The sequence below is a fragment of the Sciurus carolinensis genome, chromosome 12, assembly GCF_902686445.1.
Source record: "Sciurus carolinensis chromosome 12, mSciCar1.2, whole genome shotgun sequence".
Lineage (NCBI taxonomy): Eukaryota > Metazoa > Chordata > Mammalia > Rodentia > Sciuridae > Sciurus > Sciurus carolinensis.
Genome location: NC_062224.1, coordinates 112,932,755 through 112,955,968, shown reverse-complemented (window position 1 = coordinate 112,955,968; position 23,214 = coordinate 112,932,755). Strand labels below are relative to the sequence as shown.

Here is a 23,214-nt window from a genome sequence, read left to right as displayed (position 1 = left end):
AGACCTAATCCTTTGTCAGAAAGAAGACAGAGCCGGCACTTTGAAAGCTTGCAATGGAAATCCTCCCCACCCCGAATTCAGTTTCTTCCCTTCTGGGCACAGTGTAACCTGAAATGGCGTGGGTTTGTCTGACTGTTTTTGGTACTGGGGACTGAACCCAGGGGTGCTCTACCACGGAGCCACATCCCAGCCCTTTTTGTTTTATTTTGAGACAGGGTCTCGCTAAGTTGCCGAGGCCGGCCTCTCACCCCAAATCACTAGGATTATAGCGGCCACTACCACATTATCTTCATGTTTCACTGTATGTGAAAGCATCCAAATCGTTATGTAGTAATTGTTTGTTCGTGTTAAAACTCTGCCTAAACAGTTCATTTTCACATTTTTTTCTACTTGTTTTTAGCCTTGAGCAGTTTCCAGCAGTTACCCAAGTTGGTTTACGTGTATGTAGTTTAATCACTGAAAACACTAAAATTAGTCTTTTTGTGTGTGGGTTTGGGGGCAGGGAACACCTTTGAAAATGGGTTCACTACTATCATTTTTGGGTTTTGTCGTAGATTTTATTTTACAGTTTTATTTTGAGCTTCCTTGATTCGAGTGAGATTGATTTTCTTTTCTGTGATTTTCCTGATCATGCCTTTGCCCAGTTTTCCACTGGGTTGTTTGGCTTCATGAAATTAATTTGAAGGTATTTTTTTAAAAAACATATTCTAGGTACCATTTCTTTGACAATTATTTGCCTTGCAAATAACTTCTTTCTACCTCATCTGTCTCTAAATTTCTGGACAGCATGCCCTGCTCCATTTCTTGAATCAGCTCTATTCTCCATACATAGTTGAAGACCAAAAAGCAGTACAGCGCCTTCACTTGACCTTTTCTATCACCCCTATTCCTGTTCCTGCCAGTGCACATTGCTTCTGACCCATGGCCCCGTTTCCTTTCTTTAGCCTCAAATATGATCTTTTGTAAGCCATTAACCTAAATGCTGTATTTTTTACCTTCTGTGCTTCCTAAAAATGTTGTCCAGAACTCAACCTGTGTCATCTCTGCTGTTTTCCTCCTTGTACAGACTTTTGAGGTCTTATATGGCTCACTTCCCATGCTCTCATGAGTCTGGTAAACCAGGTCTTTTGATCTAGCTTTGAGCTTCCTATCGAATGCTCAGGGTTCTACCTAATTTTTCTTTGGTTATACATCTGTATCTTAAACCATCTTGCTCATGTGTTCTATTGCTTCTTTATCATGTTTACCTCCATCGTCCTACAAGAGTTTAAACTTCATAAGAACAGGAACTCTTTTATTCACCATGGTATTCTTGATATTTTCTGAATGAATGAATGAATCTAGATAATGTGCTTTTTGCATGACATGTGATCTTTGGAAATCTAACTCTAGCACAAATCTTTGCAGTTGAAGTTTCATACTATTCTTGTACCATAATACACGGTGAGTCAATCCTCGTTAATCATTTCATTCTCATAACACCCTGATAAGTATACTGGTTTTAAAAACACGACTGCACATTCTTTGTTGCTCCTCCATGAGTAGGTTGGACCTATGTCCCCTCCTCGATCCAGGTGAGATTGTGATGCTCCCTGGCCCTGAGGTTAGGTTATGCACTTTCCACCTTGTTTGTTGGAACACTTGTCTGTGGTGTCTGAACCATCATGTAAGAAGTTCAACTATCCCGAAGGCCACCATGCTGTGAGGAAACCCAAGCCATATGGGGAGGTCACACGGTCACATGTGGGAGTTCTAGGTGACAGCCCCAGCTGAGTCCTGCCTTTGATTTATCTCAGACCAATTGCCAGACATGTAAGGAGCCTCAAATGATTATGACCCTCAGCTGTCAAGTCATACCCAGCCATTTAAGTCTCTTCAGCTGAGGCCACGTATGTGGTGGAGGAGAGACAGACCATATTTCCTGTGCTCTGCTGGAAGTTGAAAGATACTTAGACAAGAGGCATGCCACGCTAATGCTTAAGGCCAAAATTCTGTGGTCCAGAGTGGACAGACTGAATCAGCCATATCTTTAATTAAGAATTATAATCAAGTTGATGATTTTCAGGATTTACCATGAATGAAAACTCAATCCAATATATCAACTATCCAAAGAAGAAATATTGCTTTCAATACTTTTTGCTATTATCACATGTCAGGAGAAATGGGAAGAAACATTTTTAAATAGAAGACTCTAGCAGATATATTTTGAAGATTTCCTGTTTGAACAAATCACTATGGAAGAACGCTTCATCAGGTTGACCAACATAACAAGACTCTTTGGCCCAATAGCATCTGGGAGCTTATATACTGAAGACCCAAGACCTCATTAGAAGGAAAGGACCTATTGTTGATCAACATCAGAATACCTGGTAAAGACTCTTAATATATAAGTGATTAAGAGTCAGTACACATGAACTAATATCCAGGACATAGTCATGCCTGTCTATAAGTCGTCCTCCAAGACCAGTGGGACACTCTCAGCCCATGCTTCAAATACCTCTCAGAGGCATTTTATTCTATTCATTGTTCTCTTTAAAACGTTCTTCCCTTTGGGAATCTATGACTATAGTTTTCTTGCCAACTGTCTAGTTTTATATTCTGTTCTGTAGGTAGACACGTCTACCTTGATGGCCTTAGCATTTCTGAAAATTGAATTTAATTTTTGACTGTGAGCTGTATGAGGATTTTGTCTAATTTACTCAACATTGTCTGTCCAATACTTAATAGATTGCCTGACACAGGCAAGATGGCTGCTATTGAGTAAACAGAGGAGTGGACGAAAAGAGGAGTGGATGAAAAGAGGAGTGGGTGAAGAGAGGAGTGGATGAAGACAGGAGTGGGTGAAGAGAGGAGTGGACGAAAAGAGGAGTGGATGAAAAGAGGAGTGGGTGAAGAGAGGAGTGAATGAAGAGAGGAGTGAATGAAGAGAGGAGTGGATGAATAGAGGAGTGGATGAAGAGAGGAGTGGATGAGTAGAGGAGTGGATGAATAGAGGACTGGATGAGTAGAGGAGTGAATGAAGAGAGGAGTGGATGAAGAGAGGAGTGGATGAATAGAGGAGTGGATGAAGAGAGGAGTGGATGAAGACAGGAGTGGGTGAAGAGAGGAGTGGACGAAAAGAGGAGTGGATGAAAAGAGGAGTGGGTGAAGAGAGGAGTGGATGAATAGAGGACTGGATGAGTAGAGGAGTGGATGAAGCGAGAAGTGGGTGAAGAGAGGAGTGAATGAAGAGAGGAGTGAATGAAGAGAGGAGTGGATGAATACAGGAGTGGATGAAGAGAGGAGTGGATGAGTAGAGGAGTGGATGAATAGAGGACTGGATGAGTAGAGGAGTGGATGAAGCGAGGAGTGGATGAAGAGAGGAGTGGATGAATAGAGGAGCGGATGAATAGAGGAGTGGGTGAAGAGAGGAGTGGGTGAGGAGAGGAGTGGATGAATAGAGGAGTGGATGAAAAGAGGAGTGGATGAATAGAGGAGTGGATGAAAAGAGGAGTGGGTGAAGAGAGGAGTGGGTGAAGTAGTTGCGAAACCTTCTCCCTCCCGCACTCCCTGATTGGGAATGGAGTCATCATCTCCGCTTTCCCCAGCCAGGACCTCGGAGGCATCTTCCGCTTTCTTCTTCTAGCCCCAACACACTCACCTGCTCATCAGTCTGTCTGCTCTACCTTCTGAACGGCTATCCCTTTTCTCGGTTGCCATGACAACTGCCCCACTTTATCACCCCTCCTTCGTCTCATTCGAGGCTATGGGAGGGGTGAACAGGAGCTCATCTCCAGCACCTCCCGCCCAGCGCTGCCAGTGAGCTGCAGGATCTAAGAGAAGGAACTTAACCACACTGGGCCCTACTGCGAGTTGTGGGGTTAAATGCACTGTTGTGTGTGGACCGTGAAGAACAGAGGCTGGGACACGGTGACAGTAAATGTTCCTCAGTGCTTTCGTTGTGATAGCCCCGTATTCTTCAGTGAATCTACTTTGCCTGTAGGTAACAAAAGCAAATCAACACGGAACAACCCTTTGCCAGGCGTGCAAGACCTTTCCTCTCTGATGTCCAGCGTCATCTCCCGCTCTTCTCCTTCTGAATTCTAGGGATACCGCATCACTTTGTGTCCTCCATACCTGCCACGCTTCTTCCTACAGTCACGTACACTGTTGTCATCCCTTTGCAAACTCCTCTTACCTTTAGATCTCAGCTGTACTTTATGCTCTGACGAACCTTTCCTGACACCTCTAGATAAGGTCAGGTGCTTCCTTGAAAGTGTCCCTTAACTTTGTGCATGTGCCACTTATAGCAACTGCTCCAAGTGCTATAATCTTCCTCTATTATTAACTTTAAGGTAGCATTTTTCTATATTAAATAAATTGTATATTCATTTTAGAAACCATAGTTTTTTTAAAAATCTTTTTCTCTAATACCACAGTCTGGCATATAGTATGTATGTTTAATAATTATTTGTTGAATAAGTAAGTTATGTTGTTATTAAATCACTGGGAATGATCTATATTATTGATAGTGGAATAATATTTTGAACAAAGGAAAATCCTCCCATTACTACTCATGACTCTGCTGAGAGTTTGTATAGTGATTTAAAAATGTACATAAACTCATCTTTTGAATAGTCTGTAGTGTCTTATGTAGTTGACCTTCACATATGCATCTATGATAGGAATACAGGTAGGATTCAAGTTTCTAACGTATCATTTTCCTTCTTTCTGAAGAATTTCTTTTAACATTTCTTGCAGCTCAGGTCTGTTGGTTGCAAATTTCCTCAATTTTTGTCTGAGAAAATCTTTATTTCTCTTTTACTTTTGAAGGATAATTTCATGCCATTAATATATAGGATATCAATAGAGTAGAGGAAGGCAGTCAGGGGAAGGAGGGGGGGAGCGGACGTACTGGGGATTGAAATGGAGCCAATTATGTTATATGCTTTTATGAATATGTCAAAATTAACCCCATAATTTTGTAAAACTGCAATGTACCAATAGAACATAAATTAAAAAAGAATTCTAAAATGGTGGGTTTTTTCAACCATTGCATACATTACACTCTCTCTTACTTGCGTGGTTTCTTGGCAGTCCAGTGTAATTCTTTTTTGCTCTTCTTTAGGTAAACTTTCTTCCCTCTGGTTTCTTTCAAGATTTTTTCTGGCGCTTTGATTTTCTCCAGTTTGGATTTCGTATGCCTCGGTGTACACTTTGGTTTTGATCTTGCTTGATAATCTCTGCACTTTTGTATCTTCTGTTAGGTGGCTGGTATTAATTAGAAAATCCTCAGTCATGCATGATCGATTCAGACATTTCTTCTGTCCCTTCCTCCATTCTCTTTCTACTGCCCCATTATGTGTATGCTGTGCATTTTGTAGTCATTCCATGGTTTTGGATATTCTGCTGTCTTTCTCATTCCTTTTTCTCTTTGTGTTTTATAAGTTTCTTCTGACATTTCTTCAAGTTCACAGGTTATTTCTTCTCAGTTTATAGAAGAGTCCATCAAAGGCACCTCCTCTTCTGCTAATATTTTTAGTTTCTAGTATCTTCTTTGGATTCTTTCTTAAAATGTCCATATCTATACCTACATTGCCCATCTGTTCTTGCATGTTGTCACTGAAAAGGCATTAAAGATCTTTCTCCATTACAGATTCTAGCACATTAATCATCGTTGTTTTAAATTTTCAGTCTAATAAGTCCAATGCCCTAGACATATGAGAGTCTGCTTTTGATGCTTGTTCTGTCTCTTCAAACGGTGTTTCCTGATCTTTAGTGTACTTTGCAACTTTTTGTTGAAATCAAAACATAACAAACTGGATAACGGAACACAGGCAAACATGGACTTTTTGAGGTTCTTGTGTCCCTCAGACTTGGGGTTTGGCTGTGCTTACTGTCTGCTGTACCTGCAGGTGTCAGGGTCAGGCTTTCCCTTGGTATCCCTGTAGTTGTTCTCTGTTGTCTTTTTGTTTTCTTCCAGGGATCTTCTTAAATGGAGTCCCCAACGCGTGTTCTTTTAGTTGCACTCCCTAGTTGTCCTACAGGGGTCTGGCTGATGCCAGGGCAAGGTGCGGGAGAGAGGAACTGTCCTACGGTCCCGTTACCAGGTCTCTGATTTTTAATGAGCACATTCCTGAGCTGTGAGTTTCACAAGTACTTTTCAAGCTCCACACTCCCCACCCGCCACCTTGGGGTCGTCAGAAATGCCAGAGGGGACTGGGGTCAGGTATTTCCCTTCTGCTGGGTCAGTTAGGTTTTGGTAAAAACCCCAGTTGTTTAGACTCAAGTAAAATAATTTCTCCTGAGACCAGGCCTTGTTGAGAACACAATGCTCTGGGTGAACTTAAATGGCAACTTTTATCCTCTCCTGCCGGAAACAGAGGAGGTTTTTTATCAGATCTTACCCTAATCTGGTAGGGCTCTTGGAGGGAAAACTTACCAGAGTGTAGATGATTCCCAAGACTGGGCCCCCTGGAGTTCTTCACTCCCAATCTTGCCCACAGTGAACCTCAAGCAATTTGTCTACTATAGCTTCTGGTAAAAGTTTTGACTCCTGTGCTTTTGCTCTGCTAACTTGTGATTCTGTCATCCCTCCCTCTCCAGTTTGGGTCAATGGTTTGCCCCAAGACCCCAGTTTTCTGATGAATACAAGAAGAATTGTTGATTTTCACTTTGTTCATCTTTTTTTTTTTTTTTTTTTTTTCTTGTTTGGAGGATGAGAGTGACATTTCCCAAGTTCCCTACATGCTAGGCTAGAGACCAGAAATCTAGTTTGTGATGTAAAAATTATAAATGTCATGCTTGGATAGTTGCTAATGGCTTGTCCTCTAAGATAATAGTGATCACTTATTTGTTCAACTGTGCCTAGATGACACTGTTGCTGAGAGATGAGTGAATGCCATTCCAATGTCACCTGTGAGTCTGGGTTGAGTGTTGGTACCACCGTGATAGATAAGCCTTATATTTTAGCAGCATTGCTTATATTAATTGTGGTGTGAGAACAGAAATTCTGAACTCATAGCTGCTTAAGAGTCTAAAAAGAATTCTTATTCTGGTAACCTAAATTCCACAGAATGACTTTTTTTCTGATAGATGATGGGACAGCTCAGGAATGTCTGCCTTTTGTGGGGGAGAAAAAGTGTGGAAGAAATTGATCTCTGGAAAGCTGGAGTCCTTCCTTAAAAAAATATTTTTGATAAATACATCTTTCATAAGGTGACTACACACAGACCAAGGCAAGTAGTTCTCTGGATAGCAACTATAATTTTTCAATATAGATTTTTTTCTCTTTTACCACAAAGCCTGATATTTGGATAGAATAGAGTGCTTTCCATCGGGTTAGTCTTGGCTAATGCGGCAACTGGGATGTCACTAATATACAAGCTCCTTACAAATTCTAGAAAGCAGGGTCTCAGTGAAGCACTGGGAAATTTCAGAGGCACCAGAGTCTAAACCAAAGTGTGCTTTAGCTCATACTATTATCAGAAGATAACAATAGCTGTTGGTACACTTTAATTAGGTCAAATTGTACTGAGTTTTTCTTTCCAACAAGGTAAGAAAGAAACTTTTGACTGAATGTTGCCTTCCTGGATAGTATTCACCATGTGTTGGTCGTGACTGTCAGTCAGGACAGGAAGGTGCAACTGGTTTGAGAACACTTGCACTTCAATTGTGTACCCAGAATACTATTTTTGATATATTAATGCCTTTTTCTGTATTTTTTTACCTTCTCTGCATTCAAGATTTCTAGTCCTTCTCTCATTACCTCAGAAATATAATACCAGATAGGAAAGTTAGTAAAAAGTACACCAAAGTCATTCTGCCTAATGTTTCCTAAAAGCACAAATTTTGGAGAAATCACTGGTTGTAGAGTTTGCTGAGGAGGTAGAAAGAACTTTGATAATATGGACACAATGGAAAACGATTTCCATTCTATTGAAAATCACCCTGTTCCCTTGAGCTGGGGGAATGGCAAGAGAAGTCAGAGATTTGTGAACTCTTGGAACAGAAGAGACCTTCATTCTGCTTCTCGGGGCAGAGAAGATTCTGAAACCTGCCAGAGGAAATGGCGGGGCAGTCCTCAGCAGAACCAAGAAAGGGTTCTGTGTGTGCACGGATCAGAAGCAGGAGGAGTCTGTCGGTACTGACAGGGCCTCATGGACAGCAGACATCCCAACATCATGATGTGGCAGAAAGACCCAAGCCAAGATGCCCATCCCCTAAATCTTCACCCTATAGAAGAGCCAAGAGCTGTGGGATACCCCAGCATGGAGAAGTCCAGAACAACTGAAGCTTATGGTTTTCATCTTGTGAGCCAGGGGGTCTTAAAACGTGAATTAAATTGATTTGGTGGTGGCTGTGGGGTTCACAACATTTCTTTTATAGAAAATTTATAGATTTTGCACTTTTATTGGATCCTTATGGTCTTCTTTAAAATTGAAGATAAAACAGACCTATCATTCAACTGATTTGGGAGAATTATTTCTCTAAGTCTGTTTTAACAGAAATTGTCATCTTCAGAAAATTAATAGACATAGAACATGGAAATCTTCAGCATCTTAGAATTTAATTCTGCAAAACCTACTGAAGCTTAGACCCAATCCAATGAACCAAGTATAAAACTGCAGAAACTCAAAAGGGACAAGAAAAATAGGGATGACAAAAAGGGAGCTCAGAGTAATATTATGATCCCTAAGACACCAAAGCTTTCTGTTAGATCTTTTTGACTCCTCAGAATTCAGAATGTTTCAAATGAGGATTTCAGTTCTACACAGACTTCATCTATACCATGTTAAGTCATGTGAATTACTTAACATACTTTTTTTAATAGTGTGAACTTAAAATCAACTTTCAGCAATTTTCAAACATGTACTATATTTTTCTTAAATGTAGTCACCATGGTGATAGCTATCATGAACTTAACCCTCCTGAAATCTTGTGTCCTTCAACCAACAAATTCCAGCTCTGTCCACTGCCTTAGCCTCCAGTAGTAACACTCCACTGGGTATATACCATATTTTTTTTATCCATTCATCATTGATAGACAGTTTGATTCCATGTTTTAGATATTGTGAATAATGCTCTAAATAGTGAGAATGCAGATAACTCTTTGACTTACTGACCTCATATCCTTTGGATATATACCTGGTAGGGGATTGCTGAGCACATGATAGTTATATTTTTAATTTTTTCAGGAACCTCTACACTGTTTTCCCTACTAGATATACTTATACACATTCCCACCAAACTATATAAAGGTTCTGATTTCTTCAGTTCCACTGGGCTAAGACAGTTTCCATCGAGGGTAAGGGCGCTTCCAATCAGGAATGGTAAACAGAAATTAGGTCAATGCAGTTTTTGAATGAAATATAAATGATTAAATGTGGACTATTGATATGAAAACTCGGAGGCCTTATTTCACATCCAGAAGAAACAAACACTGTGCACCTGCTTCTGTAATCCTTATGTAAGTGAAGGAAGAACTGCAACTGAGACTTTTTTGTGGTTTCTTTGGCCTCTATCTGCCCCCAAAGAAAACAAACACACACAGCTGTTATAGCACTTGCTGCTTCTCCAGAGAAGGGTCGGTATGGAATAGAAATCTTGGGTGCCCGCAGACATTCCCTAATAACTAAAAAGTGGCGGGCACAGCAGGTCTCTCGGTTCCCAGTAAGAAGGCGATAATTAATTAAGAAAGCCTCTCGCACCTGCAGCCATGGCTGTGTTGTGCTCTTCTGTGCATCCGTGGTTGTCCCTGCATAACTGTGTGAGTGTGATGCTGTCGAAGGAGCAGCAGCACTGTGGAGACAGAAAGCAGAATGCTATCCCAAGACCCAGAGGCAGGTCCCCAACTCCCCTGCAACAGGCTGGTTTCCCAAGGTTGGTCCCATCAAGGCCAAGAGTGCCTCCAGTTGAGAGGTGGTGAGCAGAGATTAAGCCAGTGGCTTCTTACAAAAGGAAACAAACCAAAGATTTGGGCGTTACAGATCATACAGTTTAAATCCTTCCCAAGAGTCATACAGCTGCAGTCCAGTATGGTATTTGGCTGAGGTAAGAGATGTCAATGAATTTTAACCATTGCTAACTCTTGGAGTTATTTATTTTCTTTTGCAAATTATTAAATTATTACTACTATTGAGTTTTGTAAATTGTTTTTATTCATCTACCCCTTTGTGTTCTTATAGCTTTTGTGATGGTTTGGATGTGAGGTGTCCCCAAAAGCTCGTGTGTGAGACAATGCAAAAAGATTCAGGTGAGAAATGACTGGGTTATGAGCCCTCAACCCATTCAGTGAACTGATCCCCTGTGGGATTAACTGAGTGGTAGCTGAAGGCAGGGGGATATGGCTGGAGGAGGTGGGCATTGGGGCGAGGCTTTGGGGTATGTATTTGTATCTGGAGAGTGGAGTCTCTCTGTGCTTCCTGAACTTCATGTGAGCTGCTTCTCTCCACACTTTCTCCATGATGTTCAGCCTCACCTCGAGCCAGGAGAAATGGAGCCAGCTGTCTATGGACTGATACCTCTGAAACTGTGAGATAAACCTTTCCTCCTTTACAATTGTTCTGGTTAGATCTTTCAGTCCCAGCAGTGAAAAAGCTGATTAAAACAGCTTTGTTTGGTTTCCTGCTACTTATAGAGAGTTGATTGTCATTTTTCCTGGTTTAGTGGTAAAACATTTAAAACCACATTTAAGGCTCTGGATTTGCCTGAATACAGCTTTGGCTACACTTGAAGGTGAGATAATGTGCGTGCGTGTGCACGCATGTGCAAACTAACATAGGTACCTTTTATTATTACTACTTCATTAAGTATTATTTCTTCACTCATTTTTTTTGGCAAAAATAAAACATTATGAAGTTGAAGTGACTTTTGTTTTCTGTTCTGTTATTTTCCTCCTTCTATAAAGGCAAGCACTATCATGAATTTGGTGTTAATCTGGCAATTCTGAACTTTTAAGTTTTACAAGTCTATAAACCCAGTGTTGTCTTGTGTTTTTAAATCACCATACAAATGTTACCGTACTGATATATACTTGTGCACCTTTTATAGTCAATACTATTTTCCAATAGTCAATGCTATGCTAAGAGAAGTGTAGATCCATCAGTGTAGACATGCACACTATTGACATGCAGCAGTCATTTATTTTTAGTTGCTATATGGCAGTCTATCTCATGAATAAAATAGTTATTTAAATTGTGTATTAGTTCTGCCCTGCCTATTTTTTTGGTTGTTAGGGATCATTTGCTTTAAATATGTTGTTCATTGGTATCACAATGCTGAATTTTTCCCTTGAATCTTGTGTTACCAATTCTGGATAATGAGCTGTGGGTGGTGCTATGCTGAGCTTAGTGTTTTATATTAACTATGCATCTCCACATTTTCTTGTTTTCTTCTATTGATTTTATTGAATTTTCTTAATTCTTCATTTTCCCCTCATGGGTTTGAAATTATATGTTCTATTTATATTCTTTAGTGGTTAACCTCAAATTTGTAACATACAAACTTAATTTAACTTAATTTAAGAAAGTCTAAAATTAACCATTTTCTTTATCTTTCTTACAAAGGTCTTATAATTATTTCACTCCACACTTTTATTTTCCAAGAAATTTTTGTCTAGATTTTTGGTCAAATTTGATTTTTAGATACACCATTTTAGCAATTATTTTTAGAGTTCCTTATTAAAAAAATAACAATCACAAATGAATAAACTACCTTGAAGAAGAGTCACTGAATACACAAATGGAAATTTTTTTACATTAAAGAATGATAATAAATCAATCTTAAAGAGATTAAATATATTCAAAGCATTAAAAAAATAAAAGAAATGATAGAAGTCATTAGGGAAAAACGGGAGAGTATGAACAAGTCAATTAATGTTGATATTCCCTGAAATAAAATGATTCAGTAGATGGGTGGAACAGTAGTCCAGATCCTGCTAAAGAAATAGCAAATAAATTGGAAAACAGATCCAAGGAAGTCATTCAAAATACAACACAGAGAGATAAACAACAGAACTATAAAAGAGAAGTTAGGAGACATGAAGGAGGCACTCATCAATTCCAACACATTTATAAATGCAGAATTTTATCAAATGTTTTTACTTCATCACTGAGATAAACATGTAATTTTTCTCTTTTGTTCCAAAGTGGCAAATCACATTGGTTAGTTTTTAAAATATTTAACCAACCTTGCATTCCAATAAACTCAATTGTGAAGTATTATTAGGCTTTTGTATATAATTTTTATTTGATTTGCTGGTATTTTGTTTAGAAGTTTTATGTGTTTATTTATAAAAATTTGCCTTAATTTTTTTTGTGATTTCATTTTCTTGTAATGTCTCCTTTTGATATTGTTGTCAGGATTATATTGGTATCATAAAATAAGTTAAGAAGCATTTCCTCTTTTTTTACCCTTCATCAGAGTTTTTATAATGTTGCTATTCTTCTTTAAGTCATTGGAAGAATTGACCCTTACTGCCATCTGTGCCTGAAGATCCTTTTGTGGGGAAAATTACACATTCAGTTTCTTGAAAATTGTGAAAATTACTCATGTTTTAATTATTTGTGTCAATTTTGATACTTTTTTTTCCTAGGAATGTGCCCATTTCTTCTGAATTTTCAAATTTATTAGAATAAAAACATTGATAATCCTCTCTAAGGATTTATTTGGAGTACTGAGGCAGTGAGAGAGCACTTGCCTTTGGGGTACAAGGCCCTGGGTTCTCCCCAGCCCTGCCAGAAAGGGAGGGAGGGAGGGGAGAAGTAAGTAAGGAAGAAAGATTTACTTGATTTACTTAATTTAAATCTACAGATTGAACAAGATTACAATCTACGGATTTAAATTAATGTTCCCTCTTATTGTCCCAATATCAGTAATTTATTCTTCTCTTATATTTTCTCAGACTTGCTAAGAAATGATTGCTTCTCTTGGTCTATTCAAAGTAGCTTCTTTTAGTTTCACAAACGTTCTCTATTATACCTTCTTTTTTCTACTTTATTAATTTTCAACTCTTCCCTTTATTGTTTCCTTCCTCCCATTTGCTTAGTGTTCAATCTGCAGAATTTTGCAGTTTTTGGAATAGATATTTGGATTACAGATTTTTAGTCCTTTTTTCCTACTGTTTCTCAAGACTATAAAATCTGCATCAAGTAGCTCCATTCTGTATGTTGGATATAAAGGATTTTCATTGTCATATAGTCCAAAATGTTTCTAGTTTCCATCTTTAATTTCTTCTTTGACTAATGGTTCATGGAAGGGAACAGCTTAGTTTCCAAGCATTCAATTTTTTTTTTATTGATGCCTAGCTTAATTCTGCTTGAATGCTAGCTTAATTACTTAATTGACTAGTGTTGATAATTTTGAAACTCGTTTAGTAACTCAGCATGTGGTCATTTAACGTTGTGGGCAATGTTGACATATGTGTTTTGGAGAACATACAGTCTATCACTATTGACTTCAGTGTTCTGCATTTGTCAACTGGGTCAAGTGTTTTTCAGATCTCCATCTTTTTAACAAATTTGTGGTTTTCTTTTCTTGTCTGATATGGGATAGACATATTAAATATCCTCTATGATTATATATTTCTCCTCTTATTTTATCCAATTTCTGATGTTTATTTTTGGAAGCCAAATTAATAGATGCACATGAATTTAAATTATATCTCCCTATAACATTGATTTTACTGTCCTTATTAAGTATCCTTCTTCATCTCTAACATGCCTCTTATTTTTAAGCCTATGTTATGTGGTGGTAATATCTTTTTGCTACTGCTTGCATGAAGTATGCTTTCTATCTGTTTGCTCTCAACTTCTCTTTGACTTTAAGAAGTGACTCTCTTAGTAGCCTATAGTGGCACAACATTTAAGGTCTTTTAATTGGCCTATTTAGACTATTTGTTTTTTAAATTTATTTTATTTTATTTGTTCTAAGTAGTGGTACATGACAGTAGGATGCATTTATACATTTTGGTAGATCATATGCAAATGGAGTGTAATCTCTCATTTTTCTGATTCTGCATATTGCAGGATCACATCGATCATGCAGTCATACACATACATGAAGGTAATAATGTCTGTTTCATTCCACTATCATTTCTTCCCCTCCCTTCACTCCATTCTACCTAATATGAAGTAACTCTATTCTTTCCTAGCCCCTCCTTGTTGTGAATGATTACTAATATGTAACCCTGTGTCCCTTAACCATGGGCATCTCTTCTGAGAGGTGCAACGTTAGGTAATTCCTTCATCGTGTGAACATCTAAGCATGTACTTGCACAAATCTAGATGGCATGGGTAGATCACTCAATGTGGGCTTGTGATGCAGCCAAGACAAGCTGTGTGAGGTTGCCCTGGTTGAGCATGGCACACTGTCCTACAGTAAGCTTTTTTATTGCTTATAAGTAGGCATATACTCTAAGGAACTATAAAAAGCATGGTATGTTAAATATGTAAACCAGTATGGTAACTTTTATTAAGTACTAGGTACTGTACATAATCACACATGCTGTACTTTTTAAAAAAATATTTTTAGTTGTAGATGGACATGATACCTTTATTTATTTATTTTTATGTGGTGCTGAGGGTCGAACCCAGTGCCTCACACGGTGCTAGGCAAGAGCTCTACCACTGAGCCACAACCCCAGCCCCCATGTTGTACCTTAATACAAAGGGCAGTGAGTTTGTTTATGGTGAGTTTGTGTGTGCTGGGGGAGGCAGTTCCAGTGCCTTCCTGCAGAGTGGGCAGTGGATTCATAAAATACAAAGGCACGTGCCACATAGGAGAGGTGCATAGTGACCTAAGTAGTAGGTTGTGATCTGCAGAGTATTAAACTAATACATTATTTTAGATTTTTTTAAAAAATCAGGTTTCTCACCTCAACTGTTTAAATCCTTATTTGTAGTGATAAATGGCAAGATAAATATAGTAGGAAAAGATAACTGGAGGTAAAGATAGTTGCAAAGACTCTCATATGCAATCGCACCTTTTACACTAAGTTACATACACATTATCTCAGTGCCTCCCTTTGAGGCAGGCAGGAAAAAAAAGTCTCCAAAACTGTGTTACTACTATTTATTGTGCAGCAAAACTTGATAAAAGACAGATGCAAGTATATTTAACAGAAGAAAAACAGAAAAAAGGAGGGTAAAAATATATACTTAACCTAACATATGTAATCAGAAAAGAAACGGCAAACAGCCTGGCTGTTTATTCATGAGCTAGCTTTAGAGGAGAAGGGGAGGGCAGGGGGGGGCAGGGGAGGGGGCTGGTTAGAAAGGTGGAGATTTGTGAAGGATTGGGGGAGGAAAGCAGGTAGAGAAGTAGGCTGTGCTCAGCTCCAGATTTATGGGAGCAGTAGCCAAGGAAGGTCATCCACAGTGGCTCACTCACTGACTATGCCATGAATAGCCAAAAAGTCTGCCCAGGGACCTCGCAGGTGTCAAGTCAGCCAAACTTACCCAGGCCTAAAGCATTTTATACCTGTCCTGTAGGATTCCACCATACTTCTGCCTAACCTATAAACAGAGTTCCAGGGTCCAAAACCTGGGATCTTGAAGAGGTACCAAGCCAGCCTGGGACCTCTGCTCAGATGTCTTCTGCAGGGTCAAGAATCTAGAGAGCATGCAGATGCCTTAAATCTCAGAGTGAGACACAAAATTCCCACCAGGAATGAGCTCTCTTCCTGCAAGACTGAGGGTTACAAATAGTTTCCCTGGTGGCTCCATGTGCTGCTGCTTGCCTGGAACCATTCCCAGTTTTAAGCATCTTAGTTACCTGCATGTGCCCATCCTTAAAGGATTTTTCTAAAATACAGGATGAGTAAGAACTGAGCCACCTATTCTTCTGTGCAGTACAAAATAAACTGGATCATCTGAGTATGAGGGAAAGAGCAGAGAAAAGGAATTAACAGCTGTTGGATATTGACTACAATAAAGCACTTTCCCTTTATTTTCCTTCTTAATTCTCCCGACGACCATTTGTGGTACATTTGAATTGACCTGGTGAGTAAGGCCTGGTTTCCACCTGGCAGAGAAGGTATGGCCCCTACACACATCTTTTCAGGGGGCATTTGGCAACATCCCTTCACTACTAATTGATGCTTGCTTCTATAACATGAGCACACTAATATCATACCTCTGTACTCACATGTAGTGTGGTTGGTTCTCCTACTCCAGTATTACTTAATCTTCAGTTCCCATTTCATTAGCACTTGTTGGTCATTTTGTGGCAGGGGCCATGTAATAGCTAGACAACAGGGGTAGACATCAGTGATTATCTGGAGAAGCTGGAGGTGGTGTCAGAGAGGGAGGAATTTGGGATCACTCTTTGGTTCTCTTCTGAGAATGAGGAGGAGGGTGGGGAGAAGATGGTCAGGTCAGTTTGGGATGTTCAGTTTTTTAAGTTGGTTTAATAAATGTGCATGTCCAGCAAGAAGATAGCTGTCTTTTAATTTTCAAGGATTGCTATATGCCAAACACCATGGTAAATGGACTGCATGCACTTGCACTTAATTTGCATGAATATAAGTCATTGGTGTCATGATTAGTCTTATCCGAATGATGAGTAAACTGAGAGAGGTAACATTTCCAGTTTGTCCAAGGCAACAGAGTAAATAGGTGACCAACTCTTGGATTTAAATTTTAGACATGTTGACAAACAAGCATTAGTTCACCCATGAAAATGTATGAGATCTTCTAAAAGCAACCTATTTATTGTGATGGACAGTAAGAATGACAGACAGAAGAACTCTGGAAAATATCAGTAGTTAAAAGGGGAAACTCTACTCCATGAAGACCAAAAGAAAGTGGCATAAGGACTAGGAGAATTTCTAAAAGAGACTGCTCGCTCAACACCGTCAATTCCAGCAGAGGTGTTCAGTGGAATAAGGCCTAAGGAACGCTTACTGCATCACCAATGTGCAGGCCAGTGGTGTCTCTAGCTAAAGCTATCGTAATGGTGTTTGCAAGCCAGTGTCCCGTGGTTAGAGGAGCAGATGGGCCCACTGAAACTGTCCTAGGTCCCAACCGAATTAGCTGGGCTTCCCCGACTGTGATAGAAGCTCCACTTTCTACTTGGTAATGTGTTTATTCCTGTTGCTTTCAGTATTGAAACAATTTCAAAATAATGTGACAGGGCTATTGGAAGGAGTTGGGACGGGTGGAAAGCATTCAGCCATGCATACAGGAAGAATGTTTCTGAAACATCACTTATGATTGCAAGAACCAGAGTTGGAAGGGCAAAGGGGAGGCCTGGCCTAAAGTCTCCTTCTCAAAACATTAAATAACAGATACCCTGCAGAATCCATCTTGCATTTCACTCTTTCCTGATTCATTGTGGATGAATATGTACTAGATTCTCAACCATGAGCAAGAGAGCATTTCCACCCCATAGCACATTTGTATGGGGGGAAAACTCGCTTCTTTGTGTGTCATGAAACCTGTGACCTGTCATACGTGATTACCTGTCAGCTTATTAACATGTCAGGGAGTGCAGCTCCTGCTTCTAGTTCAGAAGGAAAGCTAAGGGTGGGGGACATTCTGCTAGCCAGATGAGGCAGAGTTCTGCCAGCTTCCAGTGCCAGGGAAGCCCTGGACAGTAATCAATACCAAACCTGTGAGTAGGACCACCCACGGCAAAGGCTGTGAACCAAGCCTCCTTCTTACCTTGGTCTGGTTTCTTGGCAACTTCTTCCTAGTCCCAGCTTCACTCCCACTTACTTGGGGAGGAATCCCAAGTGGGAATTATTCTAAAGGGAGTAGGGAAGAAAGGATGATTAGAAAGCCACTCTCAGAAGCTGGAAGGGTCGTGAGGAAGAGCGTTCTGGTTAGTTACATCATCCAGGGCTTCAAACTTTAATAAATATTGATTGATGGGTGGAAGTCAAAGCTAAAGCTGAACGAAGGCCTACACATGTTCAAGGGGTTGAAGTTAGAAATGTTTTCCTTCCAACTATTCCTAAGAGGAAGTTACATGGGGAAAGCAAAATAGTGATTAAGGAACGACAGGGGCAGCAGCAGGCCATTTTTCTCTAGGGCCTTCTAAGTTCCCAGGCTAGGCCCGCTGCCTGCTTGGGAGATGAGCCTGTGCTGTCAGACACAGTTTCTCCTAGACTCCTCTCCAGACATCTTTCTGCCATATGTTAGTTCCCGAAATTCTGGAGGCACTTGGCTCTCCTGGGGAACTGCAACCTGAGCCCACAGAACTCTGGTCCACCCCTCTAAGGAGCACTGACTAAAGCCTGGGAGTGGAGAGGCTAGGCGCAGTGACCTTTGGGCTTTGGGAGGACTCTCCCTGGCCTGCAGCCGGCGAGCTGGGAAGATGACAGCCCAGATCCATTCTGTGAATGCCTTCTGCAGTCTGAACGCACCTTCGGTTCCTTCCTGGGTAAAAGCACTGTCTTGAATTTCCCTGTAGAATTATTCTGATAGTTTTAAATTACAATCCAGAATCTCAACAAGTTACAAATGTTGTATATAAACACAATCAGGGCAGATCCAATACATTTGTGATTATTAATAGAGAAAAAGAGGAAGAGGAAAAACACAGGCAAAGACTCCACTCCCCAAAAACAGGTGTGGGGCAATTTTGCAGGGTGCTACTTGCCTTGAGGATTTGCTGCCTAGCAGATGTGTCCAGTGCAGCCCATGGGGCCGACGACTCCCTGTGGTGATGTAGGGACAGGAGGACACTGCAACTTAGAACCTGCCGCTGAGACATATAGCATAGTCCCCAAGGAGGAGCCTCTCTTCAGTGGTGAAGGGTACCACGAAACCTCCGCGGCATTCCAAAACACACCGCGTTGGGAGTGGACCCTGTTGCCCGCCTCTCCCTCCTGGGTGGCTGCAAACCCGTCCCCTGCCAGATGCTCCCTTTCCCAGAGCACACTAGGACTCTGCCCCTGAGTTCCAACTCGGGGGAGACATTCTGTGCTCCCATAGTCTTCAAAGGTCACCCCCTTTCCGAGAGCGAAGGTCCCCGACCTCTGGCCTTTAAAGCAGAGGCTGGAGCTATGCCGCCTGGGTTGGAGAAGCCGGGCGCAGTCAGCTTGTATTTGAACTTTCAGCCGTAGGGACATTTGGAGGAAAATGTTGCGCATAGAAAATCATATATAAACATATTTGGTCGGCAAATGTTTAGCGAGTATGTCCAGATGTTTTTGCTGAAACCGTTAGCATCCTAGCTGTATTGGTAGGACTGGCGGATATGAACTGTAGGTGATTTTAAAAACGCGCCTGATGCCTTTGGAGAACGTGACCAAAGTAAGTGGAGACCTCTGACCGTGCTTCCAGGTGCTCACCTAGGACCCCCAATTCCTGCTGCTTTTCCTTGGTCTCAACCATGCCACCTGCACGCTGGGACGAAGTGAACCCCCTTCAAAGGGCGAGGTGCCCCCAACTGACCGAGGTCCCTGGGTCTCGGGGAAATTGCCTGTTTCGGGAGCCCAGAAGTCCCGACCCCTTACCCAGACCTTTGTCTCAAAGGGCAATTCGGCCGGTGCCGGGACGAAGAGACACGCAACTGTGTGAACGGGTGTGGAGAACTGAGGGGCGGGAGCGGTGCGGTGTGCTCCCCGGTCCTGGCGAGGTTGCGGGAAGGCCGATCCGCTGTGGGGACGTGGGGACACATGCCCGCGGCGTGGCAGGGAAGGCGGCAGCGCTCCTCGGCCTTGACCGGAGCACACAGAGCCGAGCGCGGAGGGGAAACGCCTGCGCGCGCTGTGGTCGCGTTCACTCCAGCGGCTGGCGGGAGCCCGCGCGGCCCGGGCTCAGGCTCTGAGGCGGCGGAGCTGGCGGTCCTGGGGAGGGCAGCCCCGCCCCACGCGCGCCCGCCCCACGCGCGTCCGGCTGGCGCGGCTCGGAGGCCGACAGATGTTCACTGCCTGGAGCGGGTTCTGCGCAGGGGCTGAGCGACCTGCGCGGCGCTGGCCGGGCTCCGGGCTCCCGGTCGGGGGTACGGCGGCCCCGGGGGAGGGGGAGGGGGCGGGCAGAGGAGGGGAAGAGGGTGGACTAATGATGAAAAAGTCTCCTCCATCCTGGCTCCTTAATTAAATGCATGGAAAGAACCGAGGCGAGCACATCTGGTTTCAATCCGCAGCCCTTTGATGGCATCAAATGTTCTTTTCCCAGATCAGGGCTGGAAGTTCTGGGCTAACGATGCCGTTTGGAGCCCAGAAACCATTTACACACACTCGAACTCTTCTTTCTCTTCAGTCGACCCTCTGGGCTGTAGGAGGGAGAAAACCCTATCAATCAAGGGAGCGGGGAGCCCGCTGGATGCGTGTGCGTGGCTGGGGCGCATGCCGCGCCATAAATAAGCGTGCGATGTTTTACTTACTCGTCATACAGTAACTCATTTCTAATGAGACTATTAAAGTTGTTACCAAATTCCGACGGGTCATGAAAAAAACGGCTCGGCACCTCTCGGTCCTCTGTCGGTAGTGCTGGGCAGACGACGACAGAGCATTGTGCGTGGACCTGCGGGGGTGCGTCCGCCCCGCTCTCGGAGCCGCCCGCGCCCGGCCGGACGCACAGCCGCGCTGCAGCCTGCCCGCGCCGCCCGCCCCGGCGTGCTCCAGTCCGCTCCGAGCTGGGGCGGCGGGACCCTCTGGGCTAAGCGTCGTCGCACGAGGAAGCGATCTCGGCGCACTAAAAAGGTTAAAAAAATTGGCAGGATTGAGGGACGGTTGTGATATACTCCTGGAGTCCTTTCCTCCAACTTAATAAATATTTAAATTTTCTATTGCCTTTGGCCCCGAGATTCCTAACCGCAGGGAAAACCGCGAATCGATTTGGTGCCTTCTAGTCCCCGACCTTCCTTCGGTGCGCAGGAAAAGCGTGGGAGAGCCTCCCGTTATTATCACTTTGTTATTTTATTACATTTTTAATAGGCTGTCTCTACAGAGCAGACGTAGCCATAATATGCTTGCTCTCTCTCGCTCGCTCGTTCTCTCTGACTCTCCCTGAACTCCCACCCCCAAACTGTTAGAACAACAGAAAACGTTAAACGGGGGAAGAACAGAAGGGAAAGAAATTTTGATTGTGATAGTTGTGGATTTTTTTCCCCCAACAAGTTTCCCTGTAGCTGTTATCAAAACATGCAAATGAGATTTTCCTACAGGATCTTAAACAAATCTGGAGGAGTTAATGCCGAAGCAAAATAATCAGCCCGTTTGAAGTGACTGTGAGTTTCAGTTTGTCTTCTCTCCCTGTGATACTATTGCAGGGGAATGATAATTAGACCTTACTTTAAAAATCCAAAGGGGCTCTCTAGTTCCCTTCCCTCCCTCTTCTCTCCCTCCTCCCTCTCTCCCTCTTGCTCCCTCCCTCTCCTTTCTCTCTGGCTCTGATGTTGGCAAAGGGGGTTTTCTTAATCAGACTGTTTTTTGGTCCGAGGGAAAGGAGGAAGAAGGAGATTGTGATGGAGAAAGGGGGTCTGTAAAACGTCAGGCGCGGCACAAAGGCTTTGCCACGTAATTACAGGCTCCTATTAAGTCGAGATCTGCCCTCCCTGGGGTCTCCAATTTTCTTGTATTCCCTACAAAGCCTCCTCTGCATGCCAGTTTGTGCCTTTTGAAGTGCCAGAGAGCTTCTTGATCCAACTGAGAAGGAAAAAGGCGCTCAGCAAGAAGAGGGGGAGAGAGAGAAAGAGAGAGAGAGAGAGAGAGAGAAGGGGAAGGGGGGACCCGCGCCACCCTCCTTCCTACTCTTAAAGTCCTATTTTTAATTTTTTTAATTTTTTATTTTTTTATTCCTTACGAAAAGTAAAGTGAGAATCCTGCTCTCTAATACATCTGCAAGACATCACCCTCTCCTCCTGAAACTTTAGTCACTCCTGAGAATCCACAGGAGTGCAGAGAGGGGGGAACACGTTTGCTTGAAGATGTTTTAAAGCTGGAACAAGCCTTCTTCTGTTGGTGCTTGAACTCTTGCCGGGGAATAACTCCTTTAACCTTTTTTTTTAAACCCACTTTGATTCTTCTCTCCCACCCCTTCTTCCCTCTTCTTCTGTTTGCCTAACTCCCCCGCCTGCTGGCCTCCCCTTTCTTTCTCCCCCTATTATTATTTTTAGTGTGCGCGTGTGGATGCTTTTTGAGAGTTGGAAGGGAATTTTTTTTGCTCCTGACTTAAACATAGGGTAACTTTTTAAATTTTATTTTTTGGTGTGGATTATCTCTTTGGATCGGCGGGACTTGGCTCCAGGAAAGCAACTAAGGCTGCGGGAGGCTGCTGGTGCAGAACGCTCTGCTCTGCTGAAAGGGGTCCCCCGCCCTCTTTTCCTTTTTTTTTTTTTTTTTTCTTTTGGCCTTCCTATCCTTCTCTCTCTCTCTCTCTCTCTCTCTCTCTCTCTCTCTCTCTCTCTCTCTCTCTCTCTCTCTCTCTCCACTCCCCCCTCTTTCTTCCCCACTCGGCTCCTCTCCCCCCTCGCGCCCACAGCGTTTGGTGTTGATTCGAGCGGGAAGAGGGGGGTGGGTGGGATTGGAGGGGGAGACCATGACCTCCAGCTACGGGCACGTTCTGGAGCGGCAACCGGCGCTGGGCGGCCGCTTGGACAGCCCGGGCAACCTCGACACCCTGCAGGCGAAAAAGAACTTCTCCGTCAGTCACCTGCTAGACCTGGAGGAAGCCGGGGACATGGTGGCAGCCCAGGCGGACGAAAGCGTGGGCGAGGCGGGCAGGAGCCTGCTGGAGTCGCCGGGACTCACCAGTGGCAGCGACACCCCGCAGCAGGACAGTGAGTGAGGGGCGCGAGCCCCGGGGAGTGTGTGCGGGGATGGAGGGCGGAGGCCCAGGTGGGGAGGCGGGAGCGCGCCCGTGCCAGCGGGAGAAGCCCCGGTTTTCTAGGAGAGGTGGCGGCGGCTGCCGGAGAAATGGCCGGTCGGATGGGGCGCAAGGGGCCAGAAAAGGAGGCTCCGCGGAGGGCGTAGCCGAGGCAGTCGGGAAAAGGCCCCGAGGCCTTGCGGGCTGGGCAGCGACTCCGACCGCCCGGGACTCTCGCTCAAGCCCACCGCGCTGCGGCTCCGTCCCGCGCGAGCGCCGCTGCCACGACATCCGGCAGGCGGGGCGAGCCCGCTGGGCTGGGAAAGGTCCCGCGGGGCGCAAGCTGGAAAGCCAGCTCCGCGGGGGGAGAGCCCGGCTACAGATGCTGCGCGGTCGGAGGGCTCCTCCCGGGCGGCTGTGAGCGCCGGGGACGGCACCGCGCGCAGGGAGCAGACCTCCGCCGCGGGCTGTCCCCCGG

The 23,214-nt window shown here is 43.3% G+C and overlaps 1 protein-coding gene across 3 annotated transcripts in view; it reads left to right on the top strand.

Moving 5' to 3' along the window:
• Window positions 1–22,369: 22,369 nt before the first annotated feature.
• The window catches only part of Prrx1 (paired related homeobox 1), a 64,566-nt gene continuing 63,721 nt past the window's right edge, over window positions 22,370–23,214 (top strand). For 2 of the 3 annotated variants that reach the window (XM_047521299.1, XM_047521300.1), the window contains exon 1: window positions 22,373–22,710. In XM_047521299.1, coding sequence (XP_047377255.1) covers window positions 22,470–22,710 — 241 coding nt within the window. In that variant the 5' untranslated portion in view covers window positions 22,373–22,469. Of the gene's footprint in view, window positions 22,711–23,214 lie in introns of all 3 variants that reach the window. The other variant, XM_047521298.1, reaches the window with a different exon arrangement.